This window comes from Sander lucioperca, chromosome 7 (assembly GCF_008315115.2).
Source record: "Sander lucioperca isolate FBNREF2018 chromosome 7, SLUC_FBN_1.2, whole genome shotgun sequence".
NCBI lineage: Eukaryota > Metazoa > Chordata > Actinopteri > Perciformes > Percidae > Sander > Sander lucioperca.
In genome coordinates this window covers 37,503,045-37,523,223 of record NC_050179.1, presented here as the reverse complement: position 1 = coordinate 37,523,223, position 20,179 = coordinate 37,503,045, and the positions used below count along the sequence as shown (strand labels likewise).

General features: G+C 41.6%; 1 protein-coding gene and 1 long non-coding RNA gene across 4 annotated transcripts; one reads left to right on the top strand and one right to left on the bottom strand.

Moving 5' to 3' along the window:
• Positions 1-1,383: 1,383 nt before the first annotated feature.
• Positions 1,384-2,060, top strand: LOC118495440. The gene is made up of 2 exons (XR_004897856.1): positions 1,384-1,455; positions 1,494-2,060. It is a non-coding gene; the product is annotated as an uncharacterized LOC118495440 (long non-coding RNA).
• bcl2l13 (BCL2 like 13) lies at positions 1,757-19,800 on the bottom strand. Of its 3 annotated transcripts, none has more exons than XM_031285470.2 (8): positions 19,454-19,800; positions 18,124-18,328; positions 17,603-17,626; positions 16,388-16,474; positions 14,340-14,496; positions 12,129-12,201; positions 11,868-11,996; positions 1,757-3,408 (listed from the first exon to the last, which is right to left on the bottom strand). In XM_031285470.2, the coding sequence occupies exons 2-8, from the start codon at positions 18,263-18,265 to the stop codon at positions 2,383-2,385; spliced, it is 1,638 nt and encodes a 545-aa protein (XP_031141330.1). In that variant the 5' UTR covers positions 18,266-18,328; positions 19,454-19,800; the 3' UTR covers positions 1,757-2,382. The 3 variants fall into 3 exon arrangements, with proteins under 3 accessions (XP_031141330.1, XP_031141331.1, XP_031141332.1); XM_031285471.2 differs by having other exon boundaries at positions 14,340-14,481; XM_031285472.2 differs by lacking the exon at positions 17,603-17,626.
• Positions 19,801-20,179: the final 379 nt, after the last annotated feature.

The window sequence follows — 20,179 nt, the reverse complement described above, 5'->3', positions numbered from 1 at the left end:
GCATTTTAACAAACCACCACAGAAACAGTTCTCAAATAGGTTTTTTTTTTTATTCTCATCTCAAACAGTGTATTGTAGGAAACTCAAGGTACAAAGTGTCATGTTTAGGAGTCTCAGTCCATGAGGATTACTATGTAACACAGACTGAAATACATGGAAACATCCTTTCTGTATCAGAGAAAATGGTTTCTGTTCAATACCGTGTTTTAACAACCATTCATGAATTTTCATAGTGATAAAACTTAGAATATCCCCGAATTCTCAGAGAAATATGTTAGTGGTGCGGCAGCACTGAGGACAAAACATAATTTGTCACCTGCTGTCAATGAAGCACTTATTGACATCAGTTCTTAAAGGGTAGGAGAACTAATTTAGTCAACAATAGCCTCTTCCCGATCAAGTAGTTATAGAACGTAGTTATAGGAACAGTCCACTTCTAAACAGTTCTACTAACTACTCTCCCCGAAAAACGGTTTTTCCATTTGCATTCACACTGGCCAAGTGGCCATAGGAACTGACCTTTTGTTATTATAATCACAGCAATCTAACCACCACTATGCGGAAGTAGGAGCTGAAGGAGTTACAGGAACTGCGGCCAGAGGAACTTAATAATCGCCAAATTGGTCCAATCAGAACAGGAGAAAAAAAGGGTTCTAGGAAAGTCATGTTCTAGGAACTGCAAAAATCCCTCCGGTCGGAAAGCGGCTATTGAATGTAGGTGGGTGGGACGCCGGGGGACATTCCACTATACGGTTTAGTGTCCGTTTCAGAACTCCTACGTTGTACTTAATATTTGCTCACTAATAACTGCTCCAATATCCGTAGCCGGGTGATATTCATGCAACAATATTTCATAGCAACACAAGAGGTTGAATGGTACTTCAAAACCAAATATTTATAGCAGCATTTTCTATGCATATGTGAAACCATACTAACACGTTGATGCTGTTTTGATTTGTCGTTGAAGAACGGCTGATTCTTCTCAGGGAGGTACAGAGTTATCATATTCGAGAAATCGTTACAGGACAATCAGTCACTGGAAAGTTGTGCCATGAGTCAGTCATGAGCAGAGGAGCAGTAGCAGTATTTTGCGCTGTATTCTTAACTGGGGACTAAATACAACTGGCAGTAAAGCCAGGGAAGAAACTGCAGACTAAATGTGGTTTTGACTGAGGAAGTGAGTAGAACAGATGAACAGTTAAACAGATGACTAAATGTATGTACTGCAGTCACATTCCTGCTACTCCCCCTATCTGGAGTAATACTGCTCCAGATAGCCACTGCTTGGTAAATACAAGCAGTGGCTGACATTTTCCTTTTTTAGCTAATGCAAACCAAATGTAGTTCAGTGTACACAAAGACTCGGGTATCTTTCAAAGTACTGCATGACACCTTATACTGTAGGAATACAATAGGAAAATCCATTGCAACAAGAATAAATACACTGTTACTCGCGTTTTTAACAGCCTTTTGGAAATTCACAGTATATTCAGATTTATATGCATGATTGATGTTATTTCCACAAATGCAGCAGCAGTACTGTACCTTAGGACACATTTAAATACTTTTATCCATTCTTGGGCAAAAGCCTTTAATGTTTCAATACACAAAAGCTAAAATATGCTGCATGTGAAGTGATACAAATGCCTTGTGCAATATAGAAAGATGGAACATAATTCTAACCTAATGTCCGTTCTGTCAGAAGTGGTTTCACAGTTACACGTAAAATCAAACTGATGTTTTTTTTTTTTTTTTTTCCATACCGGCATCATACATTTGGTTTGCTACTCAGAGAAAGAATCGGAATAACTCATCACAGTTAGAGGGGGAAATCTAAGTAAATGCCACTTTGCTGCATAGAAAGAGAGAAAGCTAGAAAACCTTGAGTCCCACAACAACAGTAGAGTGAGCTTTGAGGTTTACTTAGCTAAGGAGTGTCGTCAGCAAAATTTTCCATGTAGATAAGCGGACTCAAAAATGATACAAAACAATCCTAACAGTGAGCCAGAGACAACAGAAAGTGAAACTGGCAGAAGAGGGATAAAAGTCCACAAACTTTCCAATCTAAGGGACAAAGGGCTGGAGTCTTGAGAATTTCAACACAAAAGTGTGAGTTAACCCAAAAAGGTAAGAGAGCAAAATCAAAAATAAAGGGACCAGTGGAGTGTTTGCTCCTGGTGCAGTGGAGCAGCCAGGACTCCCAGCAGTAAGGTTGTGGATGAGCCAAGGGGAGATTTTGGTTTGCTGGGGGGCTTTTTCACAGATTTGAAACCTTCAGAAGCATTGCAAAAAACAGCCTTGTTTAATAAATCCAACACAATACATTTATTCCTACCTTAACATCTTGTAATTTGCATTCTCCTCCCCCCTGAGAAAGATTTTCTAATGCCTCCTGTAGTTTACGGCACCGTATGCCATTACAGCAGCGAGGACCACCAGTGCAGCACCTCCATAAAGCAGCACTGGGAGCTCTGGTTCTGGCTTCGGCTGCACTGGGGGCTCCTCAGCCGGGGATTCTACAGGGGCCACTGCAGCCTCTAGGACAAGGGCTGCAGCAGACGGGGCCTCTGGCTCTGCCACAGTCTCTGGCTCGGGAGGCACTGTGACGGGCTCCGGCTCCTGTTCTGGTTCAGGAGCTGGTTCTGAGGTGGCTTCAGGATCTGCCGGGGTTTCCTTGGCTAGAGATGGTGGTGCCACCTCAGCAGGCACTGGGGCGGTGGGGGAAGCTGGTTCTGGTTCTGGCTCAGGCTCTGGTTCAACTGCAGGAACAGATAAAGGTGCTGCAGGTTCTGGCTCAGAAGGAGGGGGAGCAGCAGCTTCAGGGACCGGGGGAGGCAGCTCGGGTTCTAAGGAGAGGAGGGAAGGCTCCGCCGACAAGCTTGCAGGCGTCTCTATTACAACTGGCTCCTCTAGTGAAAGCAGGGAGGCCGGGGCTGTGGAGTCTGCCTCGGCTGACACTGGAACAGGTGGAGACTGGTCCCTGAATTCTTCCCTAAGCTCGGCTAGCTCGCTCTCTGTGCCTAAAACACTCATCATGCTTTCCTCTATTGCTCCGACTTCCCCTCCTTCCTCCAGCAGCTCAGCATCTTCGCGCTCAACGTGGACAATGTCCGAGTTCGAGGAGTTGTTTTCGCTGCGCTCCTCGGCCAGGGCCACGCCCTCATTGCTGTCCAGGCTCTTGACGTCTTCGGGGTCCATCGCACCAACCTGTGCCCAAGACTCGTGGCCGGCCAGAGACACGGGTAAGCTTTCGGTCTGCCAGGAGCTCTGCTCACTGCTGTTGTTGTCTCCAGTGCAGAGCAGCGAGGAGGGGGGGCTGAGCTGGTCAGGGAGGATGTAAATGTCGTTGCTGTCTTCAGCAATGGTCACACCGCGCTCCTCCTCTGGCTCGAGGCTGAATATTTCACCCTGTGGTAGACGGACAGAGACAGAGATGGTATCAACATTCTGCAGATAAGAAAATAGGTGAAGAATTTTGAGCAATAGATTCAAGTGAAATGTTAAATGTATGATCTTGTATAATGAGTTTGCTCTTTGGGTGCAACATGATGGAAGAATTATTTCACCCTAATTCTTATTCAGATTAGATAGTGCTGCAAAACACTTGGTGAACACTGAAATAACTTTTGAACTGGCACTTTCAAGTGCAGAAGTCTACAGTAAATACCGAATAACACTGCACTGCTTTACACTGTTGTGTTGACCTCGGGTCACATTGACCCGTTTTAAATTTTTGTTTTATATCAGAAAATATGGGACGTAGAAATAAGCGCTGAAAATGTGTAGAAGGTTGAAGGGAAGACAACACAAGGGTTAAGTTAGCCTTGTGTGCCACCTAGTGGTACGCAGCTATTTATCAACAATAGATGTGGGGCCATCTGCAAAGCTCTCCTGTTATGTAACGCACACACATCATATGATCTCGTGGCTATGAGTCACTGGCACAGAGGTCAGCTTGCTGAAGCAAACTATGTTTAAATAAACCAAATGTCTGCTGAACTAAATACACATTTGACCCCAAAATATTAAAAAAGTTGAACTTTTTTGCCAAAGCTGGTTTTTCATGTCAGCATTTGACATAACTGCAAGGAACAAACTAATATCTGAGACTGACCATACCAGCCATATCTTTCCATTTTGCTGAGTGTGCAGTGATGTGATGCAGAATATACAGTAGAGCTGGGCAATATATCGATATTATATCGATATGAGATTAGATAGCGACTTAGATTTTGGATATTGTAATATGGCATAAGTGTTGTCTTTTCCTGGTTTTAAAGACTGCATTACAGTAAAGTAATGTCATTTTCTGAACTTACCAGACTGTTGTAACTGTTTACATTTTTTTATTATTTGCCTTTACCCACTTAGTCATTATATCCACATTACTGATGATTATTTATCAAAAATCTCATTGTGTAAATATTTCGTGAAAGCACCAATAGTCAACACTACAATATCGTTGCGGTATCGATATCTTTGGTAAAAAATATTGTGATATTTGATTTTCTCCATATCGCCCAGCCCTAATATACAGCATGTGGCTCAGAAATAGGCCATTAAGTGTTTACACTGAGCACAAAGGAACACGATACACACTGACATGCTTAGTGTCTTGAGGGCATACGTTGAAAACAGTGGATTCATTCATATGCTGTTGTGGGTGGCAGTTTGCTGCACCTTGAAATTTGAGTTTTATCCTCTCACATTATCCAGCAGCAAAATCTAACACTGCCCACACAACAGCCCTGCAAGTCTAGGTTTGAACAGGTCTTAACTTTGGACTCGTGCACATCCCCATCTTATGTCAGAACAATGCAATATAACTCACTGCACCAGAGCACAAACATTATGAACAAACCATGTCTCTTCAGTTCATATCCTACTTAATGCTGTTCCAACAAGACTACGAGCCATGCTAGCTGCGGTGTCAGGCTGTGCTTAGGCCTAGCAGTGCTTTGAGCTAAACGCTTACTTAAGCATGCTAACAGGCTGCTCACAGTGACAATGACGACATGCTGATTATAGCAGGTATAAAGTGAAGCGTGCTAACATTTGCTGCTTAGTGCGCAATACAAAGTGCAGCTAAGGCTGATGGGAATGTCATTAGATTTGCAGGTATTTGGTTAAAAAGAATATCCCATAGGTGTGACCTAAACGGACAAGATTTAAACAGACAGCGGGCACAGCGGTGTTTGTTTGTGTGAGTGCAGCAGACAGAGAGGTTCTGACAGCTCCCAAGGCAACTCATTTTTTTTATTTATTTATTTAAAGATAATTTTTGGGAATTTTTAGGCCTTTATTGACAGGACAGCTGAAGACATGAAAGGGGAGAAAGAGGGGGAATGACATGCAGCAAAGAGACGCAGGTCAGAGTCAAACCCGTGCCCGCTGCGTCCAGGAGTAAACCTCTATATATGGGCACCCGCTCTACCAACTGAGCTATCCGGGCGCCTGGCAACTATCTCATTTGAAGAAATGATAATATGGTATTGTGTTCTTCACAGTGTCCCTGACTGCCAATTTGCATCTGATCCACACACCATTTAAATTCCCAGCAAGCATACAGTAGGTAAACTATTAATGACCTACGTATGTAAATATGACATGGTGAAGCTGTGAAGGATATTTTCCTTAAAAGGACTTTTGGGGGATGCGACGACAGCTGCATCCAGGGAGGCAGGAAAGAGATTAAATCTAACAGCGTTCCATCGTTATCCGACGTTTGCTTTCTCCATAAGCTGATTTGCATGTGGGAGAGCAAGAGGGTTTCACCCTCAGGTTACAGGCTCGCCATCAGCTGGACAGAACAGGACAGGGATGCCATGTGGTCCAAAGTCCACAGCAAAACGTTGCTGATGGTATTCAGGAACGTTAACTATCAATCCTTCTGCATTTACAGTACGTTTCAAGCTCCTGCCTCTACAAAATCCTCACTGATCTCAAATTTAAACCGACGGTAAACCTCAAAAGGAGGTTACGCCGAGTGCCACGGTAGATTGTCAATAAAGAATACCAACTGGGTGTCCCAACCCGACGAGCACAAGCACCTATAGGTCAAACGCGCCATCTAACCAGGTCAAGTCCAAAGCTAGATTCATAGTGATGAATAATAATAAAACTTAACATAGGATTCATGAACAAACTAAATGTATGAACAATTCTTGCAAACAACTTTTAAATATGCGCCAACAATTTAACAAAGCATAAATAATGCAAAACACACACCTGAGGAGACAATCCACTTTGAATGTGCTGTTATTTCCTTAATGCTCCATGTTGTCCTCCCGCCCGGCTGAAGCTAGGAAACGCACACTAACGTTCGTTAGTGTGAGAATGTTCTGTCGAGAGGCGTGTTCCACAGTTCTCCTCACCTTAAGGCAAACTATATCAAACAAGTTCACATTCCTGCTGTAGAGCCTACCTAGTCGACCTGCCCAGGCTCTACCTTTTCCTTCTCACTGAGCTGCTAGTGCTTCACTGTAACACTGCCCTGCTCTGACAATTAACACTGAATCTGAAAATATCTCTAAACACACCGTTTCTGGGAGAAGAAGTCGCTGCCAAATTGTTGCCATTAAGAGTACTTGCTACATTGCCACATACGGTCAACATGCTGCATCCACTTGCAAAACCAAACATTAGCTCTGAGATGTTAGAAAAGGCATACTTTCCAACAAAATGTCAAACCCACAAGAATACAAAACAGCAAACAGGTTGTTTACAGTTTTTTGAATGATAATGCAAAGCAATGACTTTCACTTTCAGGGATTATTTTCATGTAATATTCACTGTCTCATATGTACTCTTGACATTTATGAGGATTATGTCATCACTGTCCCTAACAGACAAGCGCTGCAAGAGGTCACACAGCAGCTGACAAAGAGGGACTGCTAGACTGCTCGTCAGCATCTAATTGCACCCTATGTTGGTCATTTATCACCATCCAGAATGGCTACGCAGGCTGAGGCCAGTGCTCTTTCACACCGAGATGCATTCAAAATTGAATACCTCACCCAAGGAAGTATTTTCATCATAACTACCACAGATCATTTCATTTCATGTTTTAAATACCTACAGTAACTATATGCTATACACTTCAACTTGTGAATGCCCACGTCTCCATCAACCCAGAAGAATACTGACAACCAATCTCAGCGTTTTTCCCACAAATGTATGTGAACCAAACAGACTATTTATTAAATTTACCTACCTCCCACAATGGAAAAGCAAATACATTCTTAGCATTGATTTGTATTATATAATCATGTTTGGACACACTATTATTACCTTAGGTTCCATACAGAAGCCCAGACAAGTTGAGGACTGAATGAGTTTATGAAACCTTGCATCTTTGGGAGAGGCTTGGGCAACACTCATTTTTAAAACAGTCTGCTGTTATGTGCAGCTACACAATTTGCATCAGTAAATATTGGTTTTTGGCCCGTCCCCATTAACAGTGCTGGGGCAGCAGTGATACTGATGGATAGTCGAAAGGACAGAAGATGGATGGGTGCCCTGTTTCAACCTTGGCAGTCAGCCTGTGTGCTGCTGCTGTACAAGTTATTTAGCAAGCTACAAGTGGGCCAGTCAAGCCCCTGGTGATGCTGTTTTTAGAGGATTATGAGATTTATTTTGGGAGTTTCCTGAGCTTGCACAGACACTCTAGTCTAATCAATGCAGTGGCACAGCGATGCACATTATTTCATCCTGGGGTGTGCGAGGGGGGTGACATAACATAGGGGGAGCACTTTACAATGTGCAGGGTGCTGGGTGACATGCCCTGACACGACTCAGGCTGGAACCCTGACTGCACCTTATCCTTAAAATATCGTCACTACAACATCACCACTTCTAAGCAGCAGCAGCTATTGCCAATGTAAAACCGAGGGCCTGTACAAGTTGCTTTATTGCCTTTTAAGGTATGCTGCTTTGACTATCAATTTACCATCACATGTAAAGTATGCAGTAAAATAATGTATGACTTTATTAATCGTTTCTCTTCGTTAAGAGGACAGGTGCAATTGTCAGTGTGCCACTTTTCAACCTCAGGAGTCATATTACATCACACTCACATGGACAGACAGTAATATGAAATGGCTGTTGCGCGCACTCAGTTCCCAGGCAGCAGTTTTCACCGTCAGACATCACTGAAGGACAATAGTCTGATTACTCAGGAGGAAAGACCGACAACAGCACGCAAGCATTACAGACTGACAGACAGGAGACTGGCTGTGAACAAACTGTTACAGACAAACAAAGAGAGGATGGTGGGGGTACAGCCACCCAACTACAACCAACTCATTCTACTCTCCAGTTTACAGCTTGTAGTATATCTCCTTTATTGCAGGATTTCTTTCACCATGTCGACCGTTTTTATCTCCCCCCTTGTCCCTCTCTAATCATGGCCTCCTCCTCCTCCTCCTCCTGCTACCCATCCCTGGCTGTGCCCTGTCTGAGGGCTGCTGGTTTTGTTCCTGCCAAATCAAGTGTACATCACATTGGGGTCATAATAATCCTTATTGTACTCTGATGTAACTAACAAAAGGCATTACAAGAGGCACCCAAACCTACTGTAACAACTTCACCAGAAAGTGACCCGTACTAATCTGTGCGTTTAAGATTGTTTTGTGTCGTTTCAACAAAATAAATGCGGGAACGGATTCATAAATAAATGAGATAAATATGATTACGAAAATGTTCCTGCTCTCCATCTCCTCTAATATAAAAAGTACTTGATGTTCCCCATTTAGTAGCAATTAGCAGTGTTATATTTTCTTTTCGCTCACATTTATATATATATAAAAAAAAAAAAAACGTCAATCCATACAATATGTTTACATGCAACCACTCAACAATGACAAAAACATGGAAATATTGCGAGATAGGAGAGACCTATTCAGCTGCCACTAGTTTTTCACTGCTGCACAGTCACTCTTTTTGAGAGTAAACATTCTCACACACGCGTGCATCCAGACCAGTGAGCTCACTCTGTGGTTGCTTCAACATCCCGAGTAAAACATCCTACCTCAATGTGAAGTCTTGGAACCCCCGGGTCACTCGAATAAACAACAGACAGTCCTAGTGATGGAGTGGATGGAGAAGGAGAAGCGTGCATGCATGCAGCTGTCAAACTAATGGAGATTTCACTTTGCTCTCACTTGCTCACCATGCCCATCCTCTTTGTCCCTCATCTCTCACCCCTCCCTCCTCTGTATTCCCTCCCCTCCTATCATCAGTCTCTTCATGCAATCCCTCTCTCCTCCTTCTCCCCCCGCTCCGTCTCTCCATTGCTGATCCTGCCCCAGCCTATCATCCGTTCATCCCCTGTGACATAACGCGGAGCAAGAATGTCGCTTTGTTTGGAGCCGGTGCATTATGTTCACGTTACACGGCACAAAAGCGGGCAGAGCATCATGACACGAGGTAATGGCGACCCGAGCAGTGGTTAACGTGTCGAGTCATGTGACCCTTCATCAGCATGACCTTATTCCTAGGGAGCCATCTGTGACGCAGTGTTCCACTTATTACAACACTGGAAAACAAAACGCTCTGCAATATTATCACAGAAAAAAAGAAGCTAAATCTAGCAATCTACAACACAACAAACGTCTATAATATATTATGTCTATAATACATTATGTCTATAATACTTCGAAAACAGGAAAGGTGTGAGTATCATATCAATCCTATGGCGAGTCGGCAAGACATATTCTTGCTATCCCCTCATTTGCGTGAGTGAGCACTACACTGGAGTTGCTTTATATCAGGGTGTTCTCATCTGAGGAATGTCACAGTTTAATGTTTCAATAGACACGGATTAAAGTGACTTTGACTGGCAAAACAGTTGAAGTCCTTACATTTCACAATAATAAAAGTCATAATTTTTAAAAAAGGAAAGTTTTGTTTTGAATCCATTTTTACTTCTTCCAACCATATTTTAAATTAAGAGTCAATGTAGATTACAAATTGCAATCATAATATCAAAATCTTACAGTGAGTCATTATGGAAACAAAACTTGTGAGATATTGGGCTGATACTTTGGCCAGGTCATCAATCAAAAAGCGAACAAATACATTAATGATTTTGTCCATGTTGAGATTAGTCGCTTCGTGTATAAATATTGAAAACGTCGCATTTTGTCTGGGACAAGGCCATGTGTGTTTAAATACCTGCCATGCTGATTCCACACAGACAGCTTTGTCAAGGCAGTTTGGTCTTCAGATAGCTTTTTACACAGTGGCTGGGCCATCATGAACGACAAATCGAGTTCCGCTATGAACGTGCATACACATGTTGTTTTCAATCACAAAAACGGTCGGTCAGCGAAGTCGATGTTGCAGCGGTAGCCGTCGTTGCCGGTAACGTACTCGTGACTAGCATCTAATGACTAGCAAGCACTTACCTACTGCTGCTGCCGTACATTATCGTCCTTCCCCGTCTCCACCCTGTTCCTCTTGTCCTCTATTCATGCCCAACGCCATTTGTTTTTAACTCCTTTCTCAACTAAAGCTCTATCTACATGCTCCTGGTTTGATAAACATTGCCTCACTTTTTTTTAGCCGCGTTACCACGGAGGCAACACCGCACTCACGCTTTTCAGCAAAAACCCGCCCTACTTTGGCTTGAACTCGTATTTATCTAAAATAGTCATACGCCGGAAATCCGGCACCAGACCGGAGTACTTTAAAGTGGTCATATTATGCTTATTTTCAGGTTCATAATTATATTTAGAGGCTGTACCAGAATAGGTTTACATGGTTTAATTTTCAAAAAACACCATATATTTGTTGTACTGCACATTGCTGCAGCTCCTCTTTTCACCCTGTGTGTTGAGCTCTCTGTTTTAGCTACAGAGTGAGACATCTCACTTCTGTTCCATCTTTGTTGGGAGTCGCACATGCGCAGTAGCTAGGTAAGGACTACTAGCCAGTCAGTTTGTCTCTGAAGTAAAGGCTGGACTACAATAGAGCTGTTTGGAGCAGTTTGTGAACAGTGTTTTCTGTTGGAGATGGTAAGTCCCTTTGGGGGGGACTTTGGGCTTTTTCACTTTGTAAACCTATAACATGCACAAAAAAGATCTATAACACAATAAAGGAAAGGGGAAAAGCCAAAAAGCATAATATGAGCACTTTAAACCCTGAATCATGTTTCCTTATGAGAAAATGCATCATATTGCGTAACAGAAATACGATCACATTTTTTGGTCTGAACTATGATTAAATATATGTGTGTCAACAGATGGATGTTTAAGTTGTAAGTAGATTACGTAAAGCATTTGACTCCTGACTAATAGGAGGATGGGGGCGGCTGGTTGTGTTTTAAATGTAGTTATTATGGGGCTGCTGCTGCGGCCGCGGGTTCGGGATCTGCGGCCCTTTTCTGCATGTCATTCCCCCTATCTCACTCCTTTCATGTTTTCAGCTGTCCTATCAAATTAAGGCCTAAAATGCCCCCAAAAAAATCTTAAAAAAAAAAAAGGTTGGTATTATACTGCAAAAGAAATAGCAGTGATTACACTTAAATACTGTGTTTTTATGTAGATTGTCTGATGAGGATTTATTGTCATGTATACTTATTGCAGTATGATGTACATTTTAATCATGTGTATGTTAATATGGTAGTAGATCACAGAAAAGAAGAGGGGCAGGGACTCTGGGGTATGAAACATCTGTACAGGTCAGCTCACTGATGCCCTCACCTGGCTATTTTGAGTTCTGTACATCCATTTATTATTTGAGCATGGTGCAAGCATTTTTTCATCTAAATATGCACACTACAAAAACTATTTTTAATTCCAGGTGAAGTTTAAAATATAGGGGTAAACATATAATGGATTTCCTCCATCGCATGCTTAAAAACTCACCCATCCCCCTTGCTGGATGATGTAGCCAGCTTCATCCTCCTCTAGGTAGCGCACCCCCAGATGCAACAGAGTTGTCAGTGACTGGCCCTCGCTTTGTAGAGCCTGGAGCAGCACCAAAGGTACTAGCACCTGGGAGAGAGGAGAAGAAGTTAAAGGGGGAGCAGAAAAGCAGTGGGGACACAAAGAGACATTAAGAGGACACCGGTAAACGGCAATAGTGGGCAGACTGAATGTTCATGATCAAAGTCATGGCTGACTCACATTGCTCCAGCCTCCCTGTGTGTGTGTTGAGAGATCCCGTGTTGCGTCTCTGAAACTCTGGTAGTCCAGAGGCCTGAAACACATATGACATAATCAATGGTATTAAACATAAGGACTACATATCGCTGTTGAAATGACCTAGAATTATTCTAAGAAGCCACCACAAACCCTGTATCCCACATTAACTTTTTTGTCCACCTGCCAAGAGCTGCTAAAAAAAAAAAAACAAAAACATATTTGGTCGTAAAGACTAGATTTGCCTTCTAACTTATCCAGGTTTGGACTTCAAAAGTGGGCAGACAGAAAGTGTGTTTGTGTTGTCTGGGGCTTACTACTTCTCTTGAATTTGCTGCATTCTTTCTGTGTATATCCATGATTTCTGTTATTATCTGCTTTCATGAAGTCAGATCGATGTAGGGTTGGTACTCACAACGTTTTTTGAGTGATCCCGTGTGCCAGTGATGATTTGTGAAGCCACACCTTCCTCCTGGGTCAAATTCACACACCTGGAATCGATTTTTTTTATATTATGTGCTATATACTATATACTATAAACGGGTTAGTGGATGTCAGCCACGTTTAGAACTAAAACTTTTACTATAGTTGCAAATGTGTGCCTTAGTTTTCTTCATTTTTTTAACATGATCGTATATCCAAGGAGCAAGCCCAAAAAGCCACTTTATACTCTCTGGGGTAGTTCCCTGTGTGTGAATGGTCTTGGTTAGACAGTTGGAAGTTGCCCAGTACAACCACAGTCTTATCTGTCGGTAAGTGTCACTTACGTTCAACTCACTTAGATTCATTCAATCTACAATAGTTTGTTTGCATTTTTATCATCTGTGTGCAGTCGATACATGGCACTTTGGCTAGTACATACAGTATTTCCAGCACGGCGCAAATAAACAGTCGGGTTAAGATTGACCTGGTGTGACAATACCTTTCCCAATAATTCCTGGATTATCAAAACTGTCTGGTTAGAAAAATAGAAGTGTTATGTTTATATTAGGGATGGGAATTGACTGGCACCTCACGATTTGATTTCAATTCAGAGGCCAACGATTTGATTCTAAACCGATTATCGATGCAACAATTTTTTTATGTACATTTCCATGCGTGACATATCAGCTAGACAAAGCTTAGATTTTGACATACAGTATTTGTCACACACAAGTTTTAATGAAATGTTTTGTCTACTGGGAGGTTTTTATTGTGTAGTCGTTCCATGCTTAAGCCTTAAACATGCTGTGGAAGTCCCCTTCTCTCCCAGTAATCTTCCATGTCAGAGGCCCAGTCATGTTTAATGGTGGAGAATTGGCTTCTTAGAACATGAAACATGAGGTGGTCAGATGTCATGTGATAAAGTAGATGAACAGCCTAGATGTGTTTTGCCTAATTATTTTATGTATGTCTTATTTTTTTTCTCCTTTTGGCCATTTTTGTTTTTTCTGCACTCTTGCCTAAACTCTAAGTTGATGTCCATTATCCCATCATGTGTCAGTCACTCAGTTTTCTGATTTGTACTTGTCTGGAGACAGTAACTTAAATCAAAATCAACACATTTTTAAATCGATTATTAACTTATCAGAATCGAATCGTTCTAGAGAGAATCGCGATGCATCTAAGAATCGATTATTTTTCCCACCCCTAGTTTATATGTGTGTGTGTGACAGAAAGTATTAAGTCAAATTCAAGCGAAATCTGTGTGTGCCTGTTATTGTGTTCCATCTATATACATGCAAGAGGTAAATGCGAGCCTTTCAATCAATTTCATTCAACAAAGCCCTTTTCCTCTCACTGTTAAAGTTCAAGAGTTCACCAAGAAGAAAATGAACTAAGAAGCCGTTTATCAACATTGACTTTGTCATTCCTTTGAGATTGTAACTCTCACGCTGTGGACAGTACACACACACACACACACACACACACACACACACACACACACACACACACACACACCTCCCACTGTAAAGTGTGAAAATAGTGCAGTGAGGAAAATGGCAATCAGTATTGAATAGCTGCTGCACTGCCCCCCCCCCACACACACACACACACACACACACTTTGTTTTCACGTGAAATATAAGTCTTCCACAATTTGGAAGCAGTCAAGGAAAGCATGTATCCTAAGTCAGAGCAGTGATGCTGTTAATCTACACCAGTACTGCCATGAGAACTAAAATGTCTCATGAAAGTCGGAGAGTTGCAAACTGACCCTGCGAGGAGTGTGTACACGGCTGCTGCCAGGTGTGTGTCAAGCTCCGCGGCCAGCCGGTCTCCCATTGCAACAAGGCAGTCTTCAATCGAGGTTTCTGGGATGGCCGGATTAAACACCAGCGAAGTGTGCCGGTCAAAGCCTGTTGTGGAAAAGGATGCAAACACACAGACCACAGGAGAATGAAATCTCAAACAGACAGTGCATCAACGTAAGGTGTAGGGGTGCAAGATATATTGACTTAATATCGTTATCGCGATATCACATTGCGCAATATTATATCGAAAGTGTCGCGATAAGTATGCAATATTTTGTTCATTTTGTGGAGCGCTGCGTCCCGTCCGTTGGCTGTGTGGCTTAGTTATGTTTGATTTAGAGCCCGCTTGAAATGCTATAATGATCATGTTTCATTGGCCAGTTACCGTGCCACTTGCACATGATAGTGCACGTCAGCGCACGGGTCCGCTATGTGACAAACCCTATGGAGCGTACCATGTGACGTGTGTGCATATTTCAACAGAGTGACAGTGTTAGTGAAGAAATAGATAGAGACAACAAAACGGAACGAATCAGAAGCGAAAGAAAAGTTGTGTCCTGTTCTCTTTATATATTTTATACTGTCCAACCAGTAAAACATGTCCTGTTCTGTAGACATGGTCCTTATTTATTTATTCATGTTGGACCAGTCCAATATGACCGTCATTTGAAATAAACCTTGTGTTGTAAGAAAACTTGTTTAATTTGTTATGAATCTATTTTGATGCGTTTTCCCGTAACTTTTGTAATTTTACGTGTTTAAAAATATCAAAATTAATATAGATATCGCAATATCACATTTTGTCAATATCGTGCAACCCCAGTAAGCTGGTTTGCTTCATAAATTCAATGCCCATTCACTGGTGATAACCAAAACGTATGAGTAATTTATGTAACTACAGTTCTCTGAGTAGCATGAATGAGTGAAAGACCAAGGATGTTGGTTGTCGGGGAGAGAAAGGATCCTCTCCGAAGAAATTGGGTTTACACCAAACCATACGTCATTAGAAAGGATCATTCTTTTTATCAATTGTCCATATTTAATGCTGGTCTCTAGACTTTATCCTTGCACTATTGGACTTATTTGCACTACCACCATAACACCCACTCTCATAGAGCACCTTACCATGCAGACTGCATCACAGGGTCAGTCCCCGCCCTATCACTGCAAGCGTCTCATGCTTATACATCTTATAGTACATTCATGTGGATTTTTTATTTAGTATCTTTTCTTTTATTGTCAATATTATTTATGTGGATTTGTTATTTTATCATCCGGTTTGTGATGTATGTGTATGTTGTGTGTGATGTCTTTAAGCCACTGGGACCTTGAATTTCCCCTTGGGGATCAATAAAGTATCTATCTATCTAGATGTTGCCGTTCATAACGCTAGAATTGGTTTATCAAAGACGCAGCAAAACAACAGTACAGACAATAAGCGCAGCAGAAACGTCAGATAGGTTGGACCTCCATGTTTACCTATATATCTTTAAGCGTTACAGTTAGGGCTGAAAGTGACAACAGAAATAAACAAGTTTGCCGATTTCACATAACTCCGTGATTCAAATCAACTGCCATTTGTCTACCTGGAAGTGATTTTTGTGTCACGGTGATTAGGTCTATCCGTTTCATGTTATATATTGACAAATATTCATCTCTGAATTCCTTTGCACAGGCAGACCAACGGTCTACAAAGAATGTGAACAAAAGAATGGCAAAAACAAATGCCAGAGAATTTACAATTGAGGGGTTTACAGTATTTAGGTTTTTGATTGTGTGTTTTCTTTCATTTATTTAAACTATGCTTTAAAGTTTCATAGTTGTGGTTCATATATATCTGCACTAAAATGTCTACAAAAAACACACATTGTTGTTTCTTGAAATCAAAGACTTGAGACCTGAACATTACATCGTATATATATATAAAAAAAAAAATTAAAAATTCGAAAGATAACCACTGGAACTGGTTGTGCGTGCGTGCGTGCGTGTGCGTGTGTGTGTGTCCACTCACAAGCAGCGATTTCAACGTCCAGTTGTCTCATCTCCTCCTCATGCGCTTTTACTATTGTGCTCCTTTCTCTCTCATTCTGGTCATGTCCTGAAAGAGAAACATGACATATGAACCAAGATAAGTGTCCCTTTGTGCAGCTGTATTATATATAAATTATCTCAAATATTTAAGAATATATCAAATAAGGTATGGGATCAGATTTTGTCAATGAGCAAGCACATGACACTAGACACGCAGGTGTTGTGCACGTATAAACACCAACTTTCCCGAAAGGGGAGAACCATGTTTGCAGGCTTAAGGGCAGCTAATACCAAAAACCCTTTACTTTCAACTTATTCATTCACTACCTCCTCAGCATGATGTTGCTGAACTCAAACAAGAAAAGTTGAGAGTGGTGCTCTTTCATCTGGTGCATACAAGGCACCAATGCACAGTTCATGTTTATGTAAACTATTTACAAGACTCAGTCTGCACTGCTGGGGGCATAAGGAACCACGCAATACGGACACAAATGCAAAACACACGTGTGACACATTCCTGGTAGTGTGTGAACTTCCTGTTCACACACTACCCAAAGACATTGGCTATTTGTTTTTATCATGGAACGTGGACTCCTTTGGCACAGCTAAACTGGGGACTATCAGCCAATAGAAAGAAACACGAAGGACCTTTGAAGTATCATACTTTGTCGATTTAACAGCTGACTGATGTGATTTTTCCAATTCATGTTTTCAAGGCAGAAATCAAATACTGGCGGGGGGTTTTTAACAGGAAGGAAGGACACTCAGTCAACCCTTTTTATATTCTGTCTGCGTTACCCTGCAGCTCATACATCAACGCCCTGAGGACCACTGTTGGTTTTTCCTGGGCTTGGTGCTGTTTCAGCACTCAGCCAGACAGCTAACAGGCCAACTATTTAGCTTTGGTTCGTTGGTGTGTGAGTTATCCTACGGTGATTACACATGACAGGCTGTCAGAAATTGGACCGTGTCAAGCGGAAAGCAGGGATCAGCCACTCATCTAACAATCTCTGCCAATTCTAAGCATGCACACAACTATAAAAAAGGGCCAGGGAATATAGACAAACCCCCTTCTTTCTTTTTCTCACTTCTGTATTACTTGCTAAAAATGCCTGAGCTTTTTTTCCCAGATAGCTTTGTTTTCTCTGCTGTGACAGAGGGAACCTAAAATGGTCTTCCTGTAAAACTGTCTTACCTTCCAAGTCGGATGTTTCTCTCCCTGTAATCAAGAATTACAAAAGGTTATTTTACCAGTAACATGCTGTGACCATAGCTTCATGGCAAAAAAGTAAGCACATACAGTAACTACATGAATTACAAATGTGACATTTATTTAGTTTTCAGTCTCTGGATGTGTTTCTGTGCCAATGTCAGAGAAGGCTAAATTGAGCTGGTGAACAGGTGGCAACCTGCCTACACACCCTGAATATTTTTTGTTACTGCCAAATGTGCATGTGCACACAGCTCTATTTGTGTGCTGTGTGAATGCACACGTGCTGTATGAGGTCTGCCCTAAAATATGGGTCACACACTGCACACGAAGAGACTGTCGAGAGCACTAAAACAGGGTGCCCTTGACACTTCAGTAATGATTAACAATAATTGTGTCTCTTTTGGACACATTGACATGTCATTTCTGCACTTTAATTTGAGATATAAGCAATGCCTTAAATCGGATACTGCTAAACTATACGAAGAAGCAAAAGAAAATGTCACCTTGAGCTGGGGTTAGTGCCTGTGATCTATTAACAGGCAGCATTCCCAGATAGTTGAGCACAATGTACTTGGTTTCATAATGGAAACCCTCAGGCACAGTGGCAGTGATGGAGGCAGAAGAGGTGGGGCCTGAGGTAGCCATTGAACAGACTTGTGTCAGACTCTCGGGCACATTCGTTCTTACAGTCAAAGCTGGACGTCTCACCTGAGGAAAATCAGAGCCAGAGGAGGAAAATGAACGTGTTAATCTGACAATCATGATTGCTGCAGTACAGTCATATCTGCCATAATCACTCATTAACAAAACATGAGGGAATTCACATCAGAGTCTGTACAAACGTCCTGTTGACATCTGTTGTTAAACAGTAAAACAGCTGTTAGGTGGATGACATATAATAACTGTCCCATTCAGGTTCATCTCAGGCATGATAGCACAATGTCATACGCCCATTGTGCCAGGTGGACATGGTCACTTGGCCATCTGGCAAAGGGCTGATGGGCTTAAAATTGATCACAAAATGTAATTTATTGGTGCATCTGGGAATGCATGGAGGGAGATAGACCCAAGACATGTCTATCTCTAAACATGGGTACGTTGTGTACCTACGCCATGACACAATGCAGTACAGCTTACGTAACACACGTGGTGGACAGAGGGGCGTGAAAAGTCCTTCAATAAGAGCCTTTACTTAACAAATGTTAAACGAAAATGTAAATGTTGCTGTGCTATACTGTTGAGTATCCTGTGGGTTTTCTGGACAAATAATCACGTTTTACAAAAGTCTGAGCTCATTAGCTCGCATCGTCCTCCATTGATGAGGTGACACCATGCGGACCAAAAGTGAGATAAATTTCAAGTTTCACAAGTAAAAAAACAAAAACAAAAAACTTCCGGCTTAAACTGTCAAAATAAAACCAATTGCTGGATTATGGAGTTCCCAAACCGAGTAATACCAAAGTTCCTATGTTCAAATAAAAATATTTTAACGAGTATAGTAATTCGAATATAAATTAATACTATCATCGTTCATATTTCCAAAGTGACAGCATGGCTCCAAAAGACTGATGTTACGAAATAAAGGAATAATGGTATACTCAATTAACCAGACATAACTAGTTCGTTAGATAAGGAAGTTACTTAACAAATTAACGTTACATAATTGCCTGCTACACACTGGAAAAGTCCGTTTTTACTCGTTTTTTGTAGGAACACCTTCGCATACACGCAAGCTTAGCTAGCGTAACGTTAACGTCACACGTTTCGGGTGCTATTGCGGACTCAAAACTTCATTTTAACTCAAATTAAGCCAAATTGGAGTCGATTTCTTACCGTCCTTGTCCAAAGGCAACTAGGTGCTGACAAACGACAGATATATGGGAAATGTGCGACACAGTCCCCAGCAGCGGCAGTAGCAGCTGAAGAGGCAGTCCACCACAGGCAGGAGGCAGCAGCAGCAGCACAGTACTAGCTAGCTAGCACAGTGTGCTTTGGAAGCTACACAAGCTAGCGAGAATACAGCACCACATTTCCTGTCATAACTTTCAAAATAACACACAGTAAAGTAAGCGGACGGTGTTCCAACTATTTGAGGTGACTGATAGCGTTAACGCTAACTTTAAAGTCAGAGTGTGATATTTTGTTGAGTCGAACGTTAATTAAGCTTTCCAGTGGATCGGATGTGGATCCTAGCAACCGCACGTGAAGGATGGATGTCAGTTAAGCACGGAATTTGAATGAAAAGCATAATATGCTTATGATAAATATATAAATAGGTATAATAAATATACCTTTCTAGACAGTGAAACTTTACACTCATCCATGACCTTATAAACCTTAAAGATGGAAGATATCATCAAATATGACGTGCATGGGGCTGTCAAAATTAACCAATTACCTACACAAGAACAACAAGTCTCGCATTGCCGAGTAACGTTACATAAGCCAATATAAGCAAACAAATATGTCCATGTTCCTACAGTTTAGCTAAATATTGTGAAGGGTGTGGTGTGTGTGTTTTATTTTTTTATTATTATTATTATTTTTTTTTTTTAACAT

What these genes read in the sequence shown, in the direction of transcription:
- bcl2l13 (XM_031285470.2), bottom strand. Translation starts at nt 18,265, where the DNA reads ATGGCTACCTCAGGCCCCACCTCTTCTGCCTCCATCACTGCCACTGTG. An exon ending in AGAAACATCCGACTTGGAAG is followed by an intron (nt 16,475 to 17,602) that starts GTAAGACAGTTT and finishes TTTCTCTTTCAG; the next exon opens with GACATGACCAGAATGAGAGA. An exon ending in GTGTACACACTCCTCGCAGG is followed by an intron (nt 12,202 to 14,339) that starts GTCAGTTTGCAA and finishes TATGTGTTTCAG; the next exon opens with GCCTCTGGACTACCAGAGTT.